Consider the following 17,682-nt stretch of genomic DNA (forward strand, 5'->3'; position numbering starts at 1 on the left):
GTTTGAGATATACACTGACAACAACCCTTTCACCTATGTCCTTACTACAGCCAAACTGAATGCAACTGGTCAGAGATGGGTTGCTTGCTGAACTTGCTGACTTCAATTTCAGCATCAAGTACGGGCCAGGAAAATGCAATACAGATGCTGACGGATTGTCAAGAATGCCACTAGATCCTGAGGAGTTCATGCAAGAATGCTCGGAGGAAGTCAGTCTGGAAGCAATTGAGAGCACTACCCAAGCAGTACAAGCTTATCAGGAGGAAGACACACCATTGTGGTGTCTGTTGAAGGTGGAAACCACCATAAAAGCGAGAGAACAGGATCACCCCCGGTCTATTCAACAACTACCAAAAGCGAAAATCCGTACAGCACAATTGGGAAATCAGATAATTGGTAGAATACTACTTTATGTGGACCAAAATCGATTTCCAAGGTAACCGGAGAGAGACAATGAGTCACCAGCAGTATCTGTTTTAATTCAAGAATGGACGAAGCTCTACCTCAGTGAAGACGGTATCCTGTATCGTAAAGGAGGACAAAACCGGCAGTTGGTACTACCCAAAGTATTCCATAGGTTGGTCTTCAAAGACCTCCATGAAAACATGGGACACCTGGGAGTGGAAAGGACAACAAATTTGATCTGTGAACGTTTCCTCTGGCCGTAGATGCAGAGAGATATTGAGAGGTACGTGACCAGGGAGAGTGGGTGTCTGAAAGATAAATGTCCCAACAGATCAACCAGGGCACCTATGGGCAACATCCAAACTACGTATCCGTTTGAGATGGTCTCAATAGACTTTCTACATCTCGAGATGTGCAAGGGTGATTACGAATACATCTTGGTGGTGATGGACCATTTCACTCAATTTGCTCAAGCGTATGCCAACACCAATAAATCGGGCTTATCAGCGGCAAAGAAGATCTTCAATGATTTTGCTTTGAGGTTTGGGTTCCCTACGAGGTTACACCACGACCAAGGAAGAGAATTTGAGAACCAGCTCTTTGCCAAGCTAGGAAAGTACTGTAGAATTCAGAGATCCCACACAAAGCCCTATCACCCAGAGGGTAATGGACAAGTGGAACGTTTTAACTGGACATTATTGTCGATGTTGCTCACTTTAACATCTGATAAGTAGAAAGACTGGAAGAGTTCTCTGTCAAAAGTGGTACATGCCTATAACTGACAAAGAGCGATGCAACGGGTTACTCACCCTTTTTTCTATTGTATGTACAATCGCCAAGACTGCCAATCAACATCATGTTCGATACTCCGGTGTCAGTGACATACAAAACGTATCCAGAGTACGTTCGGAAATGGAAGGAACGGATGGCAGAGGCATACAACATAGCGTCCAAAGTGGTTACGCAAGGACAGAACAAGAGTAAGGAGTACTATGATCAAAAATGTTATGGAGCAGAATTGGCACCGGGAAGCCGGGTGCTATTCAAGAACTTACGTAAGAAAGGCGGTCCAGGAAAACTTTGTTCGTACTGGGAAGACAAGGTGTATGTGGTCGTAAGGAGGAAAGTTGATGACAGCCCAGTGTATGAAATCCGATTGGAAACGGGAGACAAGAAAACCAGAATAGTCCATTGGAATTTACTACTACCCTGTGATTATCTCCCACCACAACAAGACTTCCCAGAAGTAGACCGACATCGTCATCGACTAAGGGACCACTGTTAGAATCTATGTTGTTTTACTTTTCGACCATCTTTTTGTGGTTTGCTGGCTTCTAGTCTTTTCCTCTGGTGCCGGGTGTCTTGGTCACGTGATCTCCTCACTCTTTATTACTCAGCACCTGTCTCTCATTCCTCGTTGGACATCAGTGTTGTTTCGCTTGTGCTCTGGCTCAGTTGCCTTGTTAGTTCTTTGTGCTTAGGACAATTTATATCCTGGGTCTTCTTGTTCCACCAGTTTTGTTTCCTTTTATCTACGTTTCCTGCAACTAACTTTTCTTTTAGGAGGTCTCCTGTTTTTGCTCCCAATCCTTAGATCTTTTAGGGACACCCTTTCCTTTTCCTTCAGGTCTTCGTTTGAGTTCAGTGCAGGAGTATCGGTGGGGTTATTCACAAGGAATAGGGCACCCACCCCAGCGTAGGGTTAAAGCTGAGTCTCAGTGCAGGGACAGCTTTTACCTCCTATTCCTTAGTTCTTAGTTGCAGAACATAACAACCACCACAGACTGAAGCTCCGGAGGTGGATAGTGACCTTGAAAGTTCCGATGGAGAAGAACACACCGTTATATTTCTTGGACCGCAGAGGAGAGGGATGTACCATCCTCAGGAGAGTGAACTAAGTCCTGAGGCTCCAGAGTTCATACCAAGGAGTACAGATGAAGTCCAATTCAGATCTGATGATCGAACACTGGCCCATGAAGAGACCGATCGACACTTAGGAGGAGCTGAATTACCAGACCGTGCGGAAACAAGCGACTCAGGAGAAGTACAGGAACTTACAGAGGCAGCTCCAAGAGCATTTGAGGAAGCACGGGAAATGAGTTTGGCGGAAGAAACTCCTGTGACCGAAGAACCCGTGGTATCTAAGGAACAACCCACTAGGAGGATGTCGACTCGAGAAGTGAGGAGGCCCGTGATGCTGACGTACGAGACACTTGGTGAACCGAGTCAAGTACCAAGGACTGTCGACTGGAAACAGGTATTTCTGCCTGTGGACCAGGTAAGCCCACTTGAGTGGTATTCACCACAGAGAGGCAGTATGGAAGATGTTGCCTGGTGGAAAGACTTGTTTTCATGTTTTGATTTTCCTTAAAAGACTTTGTAGCAACAAAGAACTGTTAAAACGTAGAGAGAGAGAGATGGTTGAAGACGTACAAAAAACTCCAGCTGAAGAGTTGTTGATTGTTTTAATTGTGTTGTTTATTTCTTACAGGCATCTTACAAGAAAAAGGTCATAAGATTAGGTTGTTACCAATGTTTATGAACGTTATACCAATTTTACAATACCAATTTGTATATAAAGTTCTCCAACTTTCACCACTGTCTCAGAATTGGTCAGATTGACCAATTAAGATGAATGTCGAGGACGACATTCAAAAAGGAGGGAAGAGTGTGACATGCAGAAGTAGTGCTGTTGCAGAGTGTGACATGCAGAAGTAGTTCTGTTGCTTTAAAAGCATTCAGCAACTATTAGAAGTAACACAAGCACATGAGACAAGAAGTGTTGTGCTCCAGAAGCATCCAGCAATTAGAGGGGTTAACACAGTCACAGGAGAAGGGGAGTATTTTAGCAGAGTCCCAGGGGGATTGTGGGGAAGTTGTTTACTGTCTGGCCAGAGCCAAAGAGAAAGGCGACTTATGATTTGTATCTCACAGAAGGCAAGGGAACAGAATTCTGGTCAGGAGGGAATCTAAACAAAGGTCATTTAGACTCCCTGAGCTTACAGTGTGGAGTATTATTGGCCAGGAAGATAAGGACTGGAAGGAAGCCTGTCATAGAGATCATCTCCCTCGTCACACCCTTCCCCCCTCCATGCAGGATAAAGAATGCTGTGTACTATTGAATCCTTGTGAAGGAAAAGCCTGTGGTTGTGTATGCATTCAAACTGTGCTACCGAATAATAGACTGTGTACTGCTGTGCTGCAAAGGAGACTCTACTGTTATTACTGGAGCCTGTTGCTCAAAGAGACATTTGCATTGCTCTGGCCGTGCCTCATAAAATGTTATTGTTCTACCGTTTATGAAGACTCTTGTCAGATGTGTCTGGTCAGCAACTGAATCTATCGTGTGCCATAAAGAAGCTGCAGCCTATGGTCGCCCTGAGTAATGGTTCCCCGAGGATTCCAACAAATTCATGTAACCGGTCTCGCCCCTATCTGAACTTAGGTGTCGTGCGTGTAACATCTGTAATGTTTTAAGGTTGTGGGTTCAAGATCCAGGGACGCCCAGAAAAAAATATAATTTTGTAATTGTTCACAAATTTACTACTTTTATTCAAAAGATCAAAAAAATCATTTTCTTCAGCTCAGTATACAGGCTCCATAAAAATACATTGCTATACACAATGTATTTCTATGGACTTGTATACTCTGCTTCTGTACTGTCTGTGCTTCTTGACTCTACAATGCATTGCCTGCTTTGTAGAGTCAAGTTAACTAAATCCTCAAATGTTCAGTGGTTAGAGCTGTAGCTCAGTGGTTAGAGCTGTAGCTCAGTGGTTAGAGCTGTAGCTCAGTGGTTAGAGCTGTAGCTCAGTGGTTAGCGCTGCAGACTCTGAATACTGAGATGTAGAATCCATCTGCTCATCTCTAGTCCCAACTGTCCAGGATACAGCGGACAGTCCTGGATTTGGGTCTGCACTCTGCAGTCTCGGCCGTCTGCTGAATTTCTCTCACTACCAGCGCCCCTCTGACAACTCCTCCTGCCAGGGGAGAAAGATAATGGTAAATGGGTGTGGATTGGGGTGTGGCCAGGGGTGTGCCCAAAAATCTGAGTGTTATATAATTTAATTTAATTTATTCACTGATCAGTGACCAGCTCCGCCACCGAGGAGGAGGAGCTACACCCCAACATCGGAGAGGTGAGTATAAATAGAACCCCGGAGAAGAGCTGAGCCGTGACGGGACGCGGAACTGAGCCATGAAATTGGGACAGTCCCGCAGAATAAGGGACGGTTGGGAGCTATGTGTTAACCACACCCAGAGGAGAGGTATGTGGGTGCTGGACCCGCCCATTCTCTCCTAGTAACCCGTACCCCGGCTCCCAGGTGCACCAATCAGTCCTCTTAGTGCATGCGTGCACTAGAGAAGATACACCGGGTTACATCACAGAGACCGGCCATCTCTGTGACACATACCTCCCTTCGTCTACTCGACCATTAGCCACCTTACACCAATCACTACAGGCGTTACTGATCACTACAGTCATTAAAGATCACTACAGGTGTTACCGATCACTACAGCCGTTACCGATCACTACAGCCATTACCGATCACTACAGGTGTTACCGATCACTACAGCCGTTACCGATCACTACAGGCGTTACAGAACACTACAGGCGCTACCGATCACTACAGCCATTACTGATCACTACAGGCGTTACTGATCACTGCAGTCATTAAAGATCACTACAGGCGTTACCGATCACTATGGGCGTCACCGGTCACTACAGCCGTTACCGATCACTTCAGGCGTTACAGAACACTACAGGCGCTACTGATCACTACAGCCATTGCTGATCACTACAGCCGTTACTAGTCACTACAGCCGTTACCGATCACTACAGGCGTTACCGATCACTACAGGCGTTACCGATCACTACAGCCATTACCGATCACTACAGGCGTTACAGAACACTACAGGCGCTACCGATCACTACAGCCGTTACCAGTCACTACAGCCGTTACCAATCACTACAGCCATTACCGATCACTACAGCCATTACCGATCACTACAGCCATTACCGATCACTACAGGCGTTACCGATCACTACAGGCGTTACAGAACACTACAGGCGCTACCGATCACTACAGCCGTTACCAGTCACTACAGCCGTTACCGATCACTACAGCCATTACCGATCACTACAGCCGTTACCGATCACTACAGCCATTACCGATCACTACAGGTGTTACCGATCACTACAGCCATTACCGATCACTACAGGCGTTACAGAACACTACAGGCGCTACCGATCACTACAGCCGTTACCAGTCACTACAGCCGTTACCGATCACTACAGCCGTTACCGATCACTACAGCCATTACCGATCACTACAGCCGTTACCGATCACTACAGCCATTACCGATCACTACAGGCGTTACCGATCACTACAGCCATTACCGATCACTACAGACATTACCAATCACTACAGGCGTTACCGATCACTACAGCCATTATCGATCACTACAGGCGTTACCGATCACTACAGCCATTACCGATCACTACAGCAGTTACCAAGTACGCGCCACACTGATCACTCGCCACATTCGCCGCCTGCTCACTTCAGTTGCTGTGCGCACAGTTGCTTTCTCTTAGCTGCAGCTGCTGTTTTCCTCTACACGGGGTCCACAGATGTTTTGATTTTCATCTCTCATTAACAGCGGGGCCCCTGATGTCCTGTACCAAGTGGTGGAGCCAGGGAAGAGCGTGGGGGCCACAGATCCCCAGCTGACGGGGTACGAAGCCGCAGAGCTGCTGGTGCAGTGCAGACACCTGGGGAAGGTCATCTTCCTATATCTGAACCGAACCTGTGCTGTCCACAACTGGTAAGTGCAGAGCAGAATAGTGATCGCAGCTCTGGAGGTGACTGGAGGATAAGACATGATGTAACTTCAGTATAGTAACTGCAGCTCTGGACGTGACTGGAGGAGAACAACCCAAGTAGAGGAGCCAATACTATGTTATTGGGGGTTTCCCTCTGCGGGGGGCAATCACGCATTAAATGATCACTCCGGTCGTCCATTGGATGCAATAGACATCAGTGTTGTCGGCAGCACATTGACGAGTTTCAGCAGAGCACGTGCTGCAGATTACACTCTGTCTTGTGTGCTCTTGGAGAATGGCCGTCTTGTGTAATCAGCCCTGTATTCGACCATGTCTCCGTACCACCATCAGTCGTGTAAAGGGGTCCTCTCCCATTATAATAGATAAACGATATTGCGTCCTCTAGAAATAGTGCCTGAGTTCTTCGTGGGCAGGTCTGAGTAGTGACGTCCTCCCTGCACACTCAGATGATTGGCTGCCCGCAGTGTGCCTCTATCCCCGACTCCCTGTCCCTTCACGGGCAGGTCTGGGTAGTGACATCCTTCTTGCAGTCAGATGATTGGCTGCCCGCAGTGTGCCTCTGTCCCCGGCTCCGTGTCCCTTCAGGGGCAGGTCTGTGTAGTGACATCCTTCTTGCAGTCAGATGATTGGCTGCCCGCAGTGTGCCTCTGTCCCCGGCTCCGTGTCCCTTCAGGGGCAGGTCTGTGTAGTGACGTCCTTCTTGCAGTCAGATGATTGGCTGCCCGCAGTGTGCCTCTGTCCCCGGCTCCGTGTACCCTCGGGGGCAGGTCTGTGTAGTGACATCCTTCTTGCAGTCAGATGATTGGCTGCCCGCAGTGTGCCTCTGTCCCCGGCTCCGTGTCCCTTCAGGGGCAGGTCTGTGTAGTGACATCCTTCTTGCAGTCAGATGATTGGCTGCCCGCAGCGTGCCTCTGTCCCCGGCTCCGTGTCCCTTTGGGGGCAGGTCTGGGTAGTGACCTCCTCCTGCAGTCAGATGATTGGCTGCCCGCAGTGTGCCTCTGTCTTCGGCTCCGTATCCCTTCGGGGGCAGGTCTGGGTAGTGACGTCCTCCCTGCACACTCAGATGATTGGCTGCCCGCAGTGTGCCTCTTTCCCGACTCCGTGTCCCTTCAGGGGCAGGTCTGGGTAGTGACATCCTTCTTGCAGTCAGATGATTGGCTGCCCACAGCGTGCCTCTGTCCCCGGCTCCGTGTACCCTCGGGGGCAGGTCTGGGTAGTGACGTCCGCCCTGCACACTCAGATGATTGGCTGCCCGCAGTGTGCCTCTGTCCTCGGCTCCGTATCCCTTCGGGGGCAGGTCTGGGTAGTGACGTCCTCCCTGCACACTCAGATAATTGGCTGCCAGCAGCGTGCCTCTGTCCCCGGCTCCGTGTCCCTTCAGGGGCAGGTCTGTGTAGTGACATCCTTCTTGCAGTCAGATGATTGGCTGCCCGCAGTATGCCTCTGTCCCAGGCTCCGTGTCCCTTCGGGGGCAGGTTTGGGTAGTGTTTCCTCCCTGCACACTCAGATGATTGGCTGCCCGCAGTGTGCCTCTGTCCCCGGCTCCGTGTCCCTTCAGGGGCAGGTCTGTGTAGTGACATCCTTCTTGCAGTCAGATGATTGGCTGCCCGCAGTGTGCCTCTGTCCCCGGCTCCGTGTCCCTTCAGGGGCAGGTCTGTGTAGTGACATCCTTCTTGCAGTCAGATGATTGGCTGCCCGCAGTTTGCCTCTGTCCCCGGCTCCGTGTACCCTCGGGGGCAGGTCTGTGTAGTGACATCCTTCTTGCAGTCAGATGATTGGCTGCCCGCAGTGTGCCTCTGTCCCCGGCTCCGTGTCCCTTCAGGGGCAGGTCTGTGTAGTGACATCCTTCTTGCAGTCAGATGATTGGCTGCCCGAAGCGTGCCTCTGTCCCCGGCTCCGTATACCCTCGGGGGCAGGTCTGTGTAGTGATGTCCTCCTTGCAGTCAGATAATTGGCTGCCCGCAGCGTGCCTTTATCCCCGGCTCCGTGTACCCTCGGGGGCAGGTCTGTGTAGTGACGTCCTCCCTGCACACTCAGATGATTGGCTGCCCGCAGCGTGCCTCTGTCCCAGGCTCCGTGTACCCTCAGGGGCAGGTCTGGGTAGTGGCGTTCTCCTTGCAGTCAGATGATTGGCTGCCCACAGTGTGCCTCTGTATTCGGCTCCGTGTACCCTCAGGGGCAGGTCTGTGTAGTGATGTCCTTCTTGCAGTCAGATGATTGGCTGCCCACAGCATGCCTCTGTCCCCGGCTCCGTGTCCCTTCAGGGGCAGGTCTGGGTAGTGACGTTCTCCTTGCAGTCAGATGATTTGCTGCCCACAGCATGCCTCTGTCCCAGGCTCCGTGTCCCTTCGGGGGCAGGTCTGGGTAGTGGCGTTCTCCTTACAGTCAGATGATTGGCTGCCCACAGCGTGCCTCTGTCCCCAGCTCCGTGTCCCTTCAGGGGCAGGTCTGTGTAGTGATGTCCTCCTTGCAGTCAGATGATTGGCTGCCCACAGCGTGCCTCTGTCCCAGGCTCCGTGTCCCTTCCGGGGCAGGTCTGTGTAGTGATGTCCTCCTTGCAGTCAGATGATTGGCTGCCCGCAGCGTGCCTCAGTCCCCAGCTCCGTGTCCCTTCGGGGGCCGGTCTGTGTAGTATGTCTTCCTTGCAGTCAGATAATTGGCTGCCCGCAGCGTGCCTCAGTCCCCGGCTCCGTGTACCCTCGGGGGCAGGTCTGTGTAGTGATGTCCTCCTTGCAGTCAGATAATTGGCTGCTCGCAGTGTGCCTCTGTCCCAGGCTCCGTGTACCCTCGGGGGCAGGTCTGGGTAGTGACATTCTCCTTGCAGTCAGATGATTGGCTGCCCACAGTGTGCCTCTGTCCCCGGCTCCGTGTACCCTCGGGGGCAGGTCTGTGTAGTGATGTCCTCCTTGCAGTCAGATAATTGGCTGCCCGCAGCGTGCCTCTGTCCCCGGCTCCGTGTCCCTTCGGGGGCAGGTCTGGGTAGTGGTGTTCTCCTTGCAGTCAGATCATTGGCTGCCCACAGTGTGCCTCTGTCCCCAGCTCCGTGTACCCTCGGGGGCAGGTCTGTGTAGTGATGTCCTCCTTGCAGTCAGATAATTGGCTGCTCGCAGTGTGCCTCTGTCCCAGGCTCCGTGTACCCTCGGGGGCAGGTCTGTGTAGTGACATCCTTCTTGCAGTCAGATAATTGGCTGCCCGCAGCGTGCCTCTGTCCCAGGCTCCGTGTCCCTTCAGGGGCAGTTCTGGGTAGTGACGTCCTTCTTGCAGTCAGATAATTGGCTGCCCACAATGTGCCTCTGTCCCCGGCTCCGGGTACCCTTGGGGGCAGGTCTGTGTAGTGATGTCCTCCTTGCAGTCAGATGATTGGCTGCTCGCAGTGTGCCTCTGTCCCAGGCTCCGTGTACCCTCGGGGGCAGGTCTGGGTAGTGACATTCTCCTTGCAGTCAGATGATTGGCTGCCCACAGTGTGCCTCTGTCCCCGGCTCCGTGTACCCTCGGGGGCAGGTCTGTGTAGTGACGTTCTCCTTGCAGTCAGATGATTGGCTGCTCGCAGTGAGCCTCTGTCCCAGACTCCGTGTACCCTCGGGGGCAGGTCTGGGTAGTGACATTCTCCTTGCAGTCAGATGATTGGCTGCCCACAGTGTGCCTCTGTCCCCGGCTCCGTGTACCCTCGGGGGCAGGTCTGTGTAGTGACATCCTTCTTGCAGTCAGATAATTGGCTGCCCGCAGCGTGCCTCTGTCCCAGGCTCCGTGTCCCTTCAGGGGCAGGTCTGGGTAGTGACGTTCTCCTGGGGCAGGTCTGGGTAGTGACGTTCTCCTTGCAGTCAGATGATTGGCTGCCCGCAGCGTGCCTCAGTCCCCAGCTCCGTGTCCCTTCAGGGGCAGGTCTGGGTAGTGACGTCCTTCTTGCAGTCAGATAATTGGCTGCTCGCAGTGTGCCTCTGTCCCAGGCTCCGTGTCCCTTCAGGGGCAGGTCTGGGTAGTGACATTCTCCTTGCAGTCAGATGATTGGCTGCCCGCAGCGTGCCTCTGTCCCCGGCTCCGTGTACCCTCGGGAGCAGGTCTGTGTAGTGACGTTCTCCTTGCAGTCAGATGATTGGCTGCTCACAGTGTGCCTCTGTCCCAGGCTCCGTGTACCCTCGGGGGCAGGTCTGGGTAGTGACATTCTCCTTGCAGTCAGATGATTGGCTGCCCACAGTGTGCCTCTGTCCCCGGCTCCGTGTACCCTCGGGGGCAGGTCTGTGTAGTGACATCCTTCTTGCAGTCAGATAATTGGCTGCCCGCAGCGTGCCTCTGTCCCAGGCTCCGTGTCCCTTCAGGGGCAGGTCTGGGTAGTGACGTTCTCCTTGCAGTCAGATGATTGGCTGCCCGCAGCGTGCCTCAGTCCCCAGCTCCGTGTCCCTTCAGGGGCAGGTCTGGGTAGTGACGTCCTTCTTGCAGTCAGATAATTGGCTGCCCGCAGTGTGCCTCTGTCCCAGGCTCCATGTCCCTTCAGGGGCAGGTCTGTGTAGTGACGTTCTCCTTGCAGTCAGATGATTGGCTGCCCGCAGCGTGCCTCAGTCCCCAGCTCCGTGTCCCTTCAGGGGCAGGTCTGGGTAGTGACGTCCTTCTTGCAGTCAGATAATTGGCTGCTCGCAGTGTGCCTCTGTCCCAGGCTCCATGTCCCTTCAGGGGCAGGTCTGTGTAGTGACGTTCTCCTTGCAGTCAGATGATTGGCTGCCCGCAGTGTGCCTCTGTCCCAGGCTCCATGTCCCTTCAGGGGCAGGTCTGTGTAGTGACGTTCTCCTTGCAGTCAGATGATTGGCTGCCCGCAGCGTGCCTCAGTCCCCAGCTCCGTGTCCCTTCAGGGGCAGGTCTGGGTAGTGACATTCTCCTTGCAGTCAGATGATTGGCTGCCCGCAGCGTGCCTCTGTCTCCGGCTCCGTATACCCTCAGGGGCAGGTCTGTGTAGTGACGTTCTCCTTGCAGTCAGATGATTGGCTGCCCGCAGCGTGCCTCAGTCCCCAGCTCCGTGTCCCTTCAGGGGCAGGTCTGGGTAGTGACGTCCTTCTTGCAGTCAGATAATTGGCTGCTCGCAGTGTGCCTCTGTCCCAGGCTCCGTGTCCCTTCAGGGGCAGGTCTGGGTAGTGACGTCCTTCTTGCAGTCAGATAATTGGCTGCTCGCAGTGTGCCTCTGTCCCAGGCTCCGTGTCCCTTCAAGGGCAGGTCTGTGTAGTGACGTCCTTCTTGCAGTCAGATAATTGGCTGCTCGCAGTGTGCCTCTGTCCCAGGCTCCATGTCCCTTCAGGGGCAGGTCTGGGTAGTGACGTTCTCCTTGCAGTCAGATAATTGGCTGCTCGCAGTGTGCCTCTGTCCCCAGCTCCGTGTCCCTTCAGGGGCAGGTCTGGGTAGTGACGTCCTTCTTGCAGTCAGATAATTGGCTGCTCGCAGTGTGCCTCTGTCCCAGGCTCCGTGTCCCTTCAGGGGCAGGTCTGTGTAGTGACGTCCTTCTTGCAGTCAGATAATTGGCTGCTCGCAGTGTGCCTCTGTCCCAGGCTCCATGTCCCTTCAGGGGCAGGTCTGGGTAGTGACGTCCTTCTTGCAGTCAGATAATTGGCTGCTCGCAGTGTGCCTCTGTCCCAGGCTCCATGTCCCTTCAGGGGCAGGTCTGGGTAGTGACGTTCTCCTTGCAGTCAGATGATTGGCTGCCCGCAGTGTGTCTTTGTCCCCGGCTCCGTGTACCCTCGGGGGCAGGTCTGGGTATTGACATTCTCCTTGCAGTCAGATGATTGGCTGCCCGCAGTGTGCCTCTGTCCCCGGCTCCGTGTCCCTTCAGGGGCAGGTCTGGGTAGTGACGTCCTTCTTGCAGTCAGATAATTGGCTGCTCGCAGTGTGCCTCTGTCCCCGGCTCCGTGTCCCTTCAGGGGCAGGTCTGGGTAGTGACGTCCTTCTTGCAGTCAGATAATTGGCTGCTCGCAGTGTGCCTCTGTCCCAGGCTCCGTGTCCCTTCAGGGGCAGGTCTGGGTAGTGACGTCCTTCTTGCAGTCAGATAATTGGCTGCTCGCAGTGTGCCTCTGTCCCAGGCTCCGTGTCCCTTCAGGGGCAGGTCTGGGTAGTGACGTCCTTCTTGCAGTCAGATAATTGGCTGCTCGCAGTGTGCCTCTGTCCCAGGCTCCGTGTCCCTTCAGGGGCAGGTCTGTGTAGTGACGTCCTTCTTGCAGTCAGATAATTGGCTGCTCGCAGTGTGCCTCTGTCCGAGGCTCCGTGTCCCTTCAGGGGCAGGTCTGTGTAGTGACGTCCTTCTTGCAGTCAGATAATTGGCTGCTCGCAGTGTGCCTCTGTCCGAGGCTCCGTGTCCCTTCAGGGGCAGGTCTGGGTAGTGACGTCCTTCTTGCAGTCAGATAATTGGCTGCTCGCAGTGTGCCTCTGTCCCAGGCTCCGTGTCCCTTTACAGGGGCAGGTCTGTGTAGTGACATCCTTCTTGCAGTCAGATGATTGGCTGCCCACAGTGTGCCTCTGTCCCAGGCTCCGTGTCCCTTCAGGGGCAGGTCTGGGTAGTGACATCCTTCTTGCAGTCAGATAATTGGCTGCCCGCAGTGTGCCTCTGTCCCAGGCTCCATGTCCCTTCAGGGGCAGGTCTGTGTAGTGACGTTCTCCTTGCAGTCAGATGATTGGCTGCCCGCAGCGTGCCTCAGTCCCCAGCTCCGTGTCCCTTCAGGGGCAGGTCTGGGTAGTGACATCCTTCTTGCAGTCAGATAATTGGCTGCTCGCAGTGTGCCTCTGTCCCAGGCTCCATGTCCCTTCAGGGGCAGGTCTGTGTAGTGACGTTCTCCTTGCAGTCAGATGATTGGCTGCCCGCAGTGTGCCTCTGTCCCAGGCTCCATGTCCTGTGAGGGTCGTGATGACATTCCACTCGTCCTCCAGTCACTCCAAATTCAAACTATGAGCATGGGTCAACCATTCAAAGAATGAGTCAGACAACAAGCTGGTTCAAACTCAGAGCATGCTCAGAAGGCTACTACAGACAACGTCCTCAGCAATGTTCTGTGTTTATTTTTTTACATGCACAAATCTAAATACACTACATAATGGGGAGGGGATAGGGGTTGTCCGGGGCGGGGTAAGCCATGAAAGTCCAATGTCTGGCCACTCCTGATTGGTCCACATCTCCTTATCTCAGTCTCTGGGCAGATATTGCAGCCGTCAGCTTATAATCTTGTTTCGTTTCTCTGAAATAAGTCTTGGCAACACTGGAACTGTCTTAGTTTAAGTTTCGATTTGAGTATTACGTAGCAAGGAAAGCTTATTGTTATAGGACACAAAATGGTGGTTAGTACATTAGCAAAAAAGCGTATAGAAACTTACAAGAATATAAAAGTGGAAATATATATATTCTCTTTTTCCCCGACATTCCCCCCTAAACACTAAGCTTTCCCTTGCTTCGGGGCCTTTGAGACTGTCCATGTGTGGGGAGAGGGGAGGTGGATTTTTTCACCCAATCATCTTAGAAGCTGCCCCCTTATGGGACGCCCCCAGACAATCGAGTCCTATCCTGGGTGACACATGGAGTTCTCCCAACTGATCCTAAACTGAATCTTTCAATTGAACTTTGTTATGGGGGGGTCTGGTCAGACTTGTTCAAAGAAGTGTATTTCTCCATATCTTCCTTTGATTCAGAAAGGTCCCGGAGGTTGGGACAGCATTGGTTATAGCTTTCCTGTATAAGGGGACTATGCAGCACAGGACCACCAGGCCCAATACTAATAGACCTCCCATTACTAGACAAACTTGTTGGAGGAATCCCTTGAGCCCTCCCAACCAACTTGAGAAAAAGGAGGTATCTACCCCTGTGTGGTAGCTGTCCACCCTGGGACAGACAGTAAGCATATGGAAAGGATATAGAAGAAGGTAGTCATCTTTTATAGACTCGTTCTGTCTCTCTTGCAGTGGGAGACGTGAATCCAGGTGCTCTTGCCCTCAAGCTTCAGAGCCGTCGGGGTGGTGAGAAGCACAGTGTACGGTCCCTCGAACTGCGGCTGGAGGCAGTCTTTCCGGACAAACTTCTTCACATACACTAGATCGCCTGGGATGAAATCATGTACTGCATCACCTGTAGATTCTGGGAGAGAAGCAGATACTGGAGAGCGGGTGTTAGTCAATTCTCTAGACAAAACAATCACAAATTTTACCACTCTATCATGTGTTTCAGACAACTCTTGGGGCCTAATCTCTCCTATCTTGGGTGGGGTCCCAAACAAAATTTTATAGGGAGTCAGCCCATGTTTGGCCTGAGGAGTGTGTGTGATATGATACAATACTATGGGGAGTAGGTCGGGCCAGGGGAGGGGATGATCTTAGGTCATTTTCAAGAGCTGGGTCTTGAGTGTGGAATTCATTCTCTCCACTTTGCCTGAACTGGCAGGATGGTATGGAGTGTGGAGGCCCAAATCTGTTCCCAACATGTTCCAGAGTTCTTCGTAGATATTTGCTGTGAAAGCTGGTCCTTGATCCGATTCTATGACTTGGGGAACTCCAAATCTGCAGGCAATTTCGGTGATCAGTTTCTTGGCTGTGACTTTAGCAGTCATGTTGACAACCGGGTAGGCCTCGGGCCAGGCTGAGAACATATCCACGGCTACCAAAACGTACTCCTATTTTCCTGCTTTAGGCATTTGGATATGGTCGACTTGTATTCTCTGCCAAGGGTAGTCTGGTTTAGCCAGATGTTGAAGAGGGACCCGTGCCATACACGTTGGGTTGCAGGTAGCGCAGACAGAGCAGGATTTTGAGTACACAGTCACAGTGGAAGAGATTCCGGGTGCAAAGTACAGTTTCTTGATACATGCCAAGGCTTGATTCTTTCCTCTGTGTGTAGGCCCGTGAGCCCATGCTGCCACAGCTGAGTACATGCGTCTAGGCAAGCAAGGCTTCCCATCCACTTGGTAAAGAGTCGAGTTGACCTTTGAATCTTTGCGACCTGCCAGCACGGCTCCTGCCGCTTTCCATTGCTTGACTTCTTCAGTGGGGGGTCTTCCTTTGTTCCTCACACAATTTTTCTTCAGGCATCCTGACCCCCCTGGATTCCACTCGTGTTTCCGCTGGACTTGTATGGTCTTCCGCCGGCTGTTCCTTGGCCCTTGCTCTTGTGAGCGCCACAGCTACGGTTTGCAGGGTTTCTCCCATCTCTTCTTCCTTTTCCTGCCACTTTGATGACACATTCTCCACTGCTGCAGTCTTGGCTGCTTGGTCAGCTAGGTGGTTGCCCCTGGCTTCTCTGGATTCTAGTCTTCCATGAGCCTTGACCTTCATAACAGCAACCTGAATGGGTAGTTCCAGGGCCTTCATTAGGGCCTTAATCCATGAGGCATGTTTCACTGGTGTACCTGCAGCTGTGATGAATCCTCTAGACTTTCACAAGAGTCCAGAATCATTGCAAATTCCATGTCCATACCTGGAATCGGTATATATATATTCGCCTTTGTTCCTGCTGCCAGGTGGCAGGCCTCTGTGAGAGCCACAAGTTCAGCTTCTTGTGCAGACATGTATGGTGGTAAAGCTTCAGCCTTGAGGACTGTTAGGTCTGTTGTGACAGCATATCCCGTGTGGAACTTCCCTTGAGGGTCTGCGAGCGGATGTGCCACCATATTCTCTGGAGCAGAAGTCTCTTCCTGCAAAATTTTTATACAATCATGAGGTTCTACCAATGGACCTTCACCTTCCTCACCTTCCCCCCTAGAAGGTGGAAGCAAAGTGGCAGGATTGATAGTCAGACATCTGGTCAGCTGACTTGTCAAGGAGAATGTGAGCAGCGTGGAACGCCTTAAGGCACGGGGGGGGCAGTTCGGGCAACAGGGTCCAGGCGGGCTGAGTAGTAGCCCAAAGGCCGATACTTATGATCATAACGTTGTGCTAGAACTCCAGAGGCATGACCTTCCGATTCCGAGACAAAAAGGTGAAATGGCTGAGTATAGTCTGGTAAGCCCAAGGCCGGGGCAGAGACAACAGCCTGTTTAAAGCGGTCAAAACATAATCTGTGTTGATGAGAAACACGTGGATCTTCAGCATGAAGCCAAACTGAGCCTTCATTTTTGAGACAGTCGTACAGAGGTTGCATGAGCTTTGAGACATCAGGGATCCATTACCTGCAGTAAGTGATGAGGCCAAAAAAAAAATCTGCATAGCGGAATAGGTGGTTGGGAAAGTGATATCCATGATGGCTTGTTTTCTTTCTTCAGTCAGATGTCTAGTACCTTGTGATATACAATGTCCGAGGAAAATGACCTTGGGCAGACACCATTGGACTTTGCCTTTCGAGACTTTACAGTTAGCTGAGTGAAGAAACCAGAGAAGGGATGCTGACATCTCTGGCAAATTTTCTTCAGTGCCACAGAGTAAAAGATCATCCACATACTGTAGAAGGGTGACCTGAGGGTTCTCTTGAACCCATGGCTCCAGAATAGACTTCATAGAATGAGTGAATTGGTTAGGAGAGTTCTGGGCTCTTTGCGGAGTCCTGGTCCATGTAAGCTGTGCTCCTTGAAAGGTGAAGGCAGAAAGAAACCACGAATCTTCGTGTAAGGGTATACTGAAGAAGGCGTTGGCCAGATCTAACACCGTAAACAAGGTGGCCGTTGGAGGCACCTGAGACAAAAGGGTGTTTGGGTTGGGTACCACTGGAGTTTCTAAAATGGTAGCTGCATTGACGGCTCTGAGATCCTGAACCAACCGGTATCTTGGAGGCTCTCCCGGAGCGGTTTTCTTTTTTACAGAAAAAAGGGGTGTATTGCATGGAGATACACATCTGACAAGGACTCCTGATTCCAGGAGGGAAGCGACTTGGGTACTCAAGCTTTGTTCTTGTGCAGCCTTGAGGGGGTATTGTGGCAACCGTGGGTACCTATGTCCAGGCTTGAGGTGTACTCGGACCGGGGGAACCTGCAGGAGGCCGACGTCCTCTGGCCCACTGGACCACAGAGAGTGAGGTTGTATGGTCATCATCATGAGAGGGAAGGCTTTAAGAACACAGCGGTCTTCAGTCCCTTGTTCGGAATGAGGGTCCCGCAAAAGAAGCTCCATACCATGGTTTCCGAAAGTAATTGTTGCCTTCATCCGCTCTAAGAGATCGGCTCCCAACAGGTTGACAGGGCAAGTTTCAGAGACCAAGAATCTTGTGAGTACTCCGGTGAACGGTCCTGCAGACACAGGGACTGTGAGTGGAGAAGAAATATGTTGGCCTTCTACCCCAACACAGGTGAGGGTATCCGGTGATAGGGATACAGAAGGAGGGAGCTGTGCAGAGGAAATGACAGATGTGGCCGCCCCAGTGTCCACCAGGAACTCCAGTGGTTGATGGTCCACCTGTAAAGTGACAGTCTCTGAGGATGTGGTCAAGGCTACCACACTCCCAACATAACATTCATCCTTCAGAATCACGAGATTGTCTTCTGTTTCTAGAT

General features: G+C 52.0%; 1 protein-coding gene across 1 annotated transcript in view; it reads left to right on the plus strand.

Moving 5' to 3' along the window:
• DNHD1 (dynein heavy chain domain 1) overlaps nt 1–17,682 on the plus strand; it is a 552,395-nt gene that overhangs the window by 93,022 nt on the left and 441,691 nt on the right. Inside the window, exon 4 of the mRNA XM_073661200.1 lies at nt 6,067–6,231. Coding sequence (XP_073517301.1) covers nt 6,067–6,231 — 165 coding nt within the window. The remainder of the gene's footprint in view (nt 1–6,066; nt 6,232–17,682) is intronic.

The sequence above is a fragment of the Phyllobates terribilis genome, unplaced genomic scaffold (assembly GCF_046119375.1).
Source record: "Phyllobates terribilis strain yellow unplaced genomic scaffold, ASM4611937v1 Scaffold_2__4_contigs__length_985480577, whole genome shotgun sequence".
NCBI classification, from domain to species: Eukaryota; Metazoa; Chordata; class Amphibia; order Anura; family Dendrobatidae; genus Phyllobates; species Phyllobates terribilis.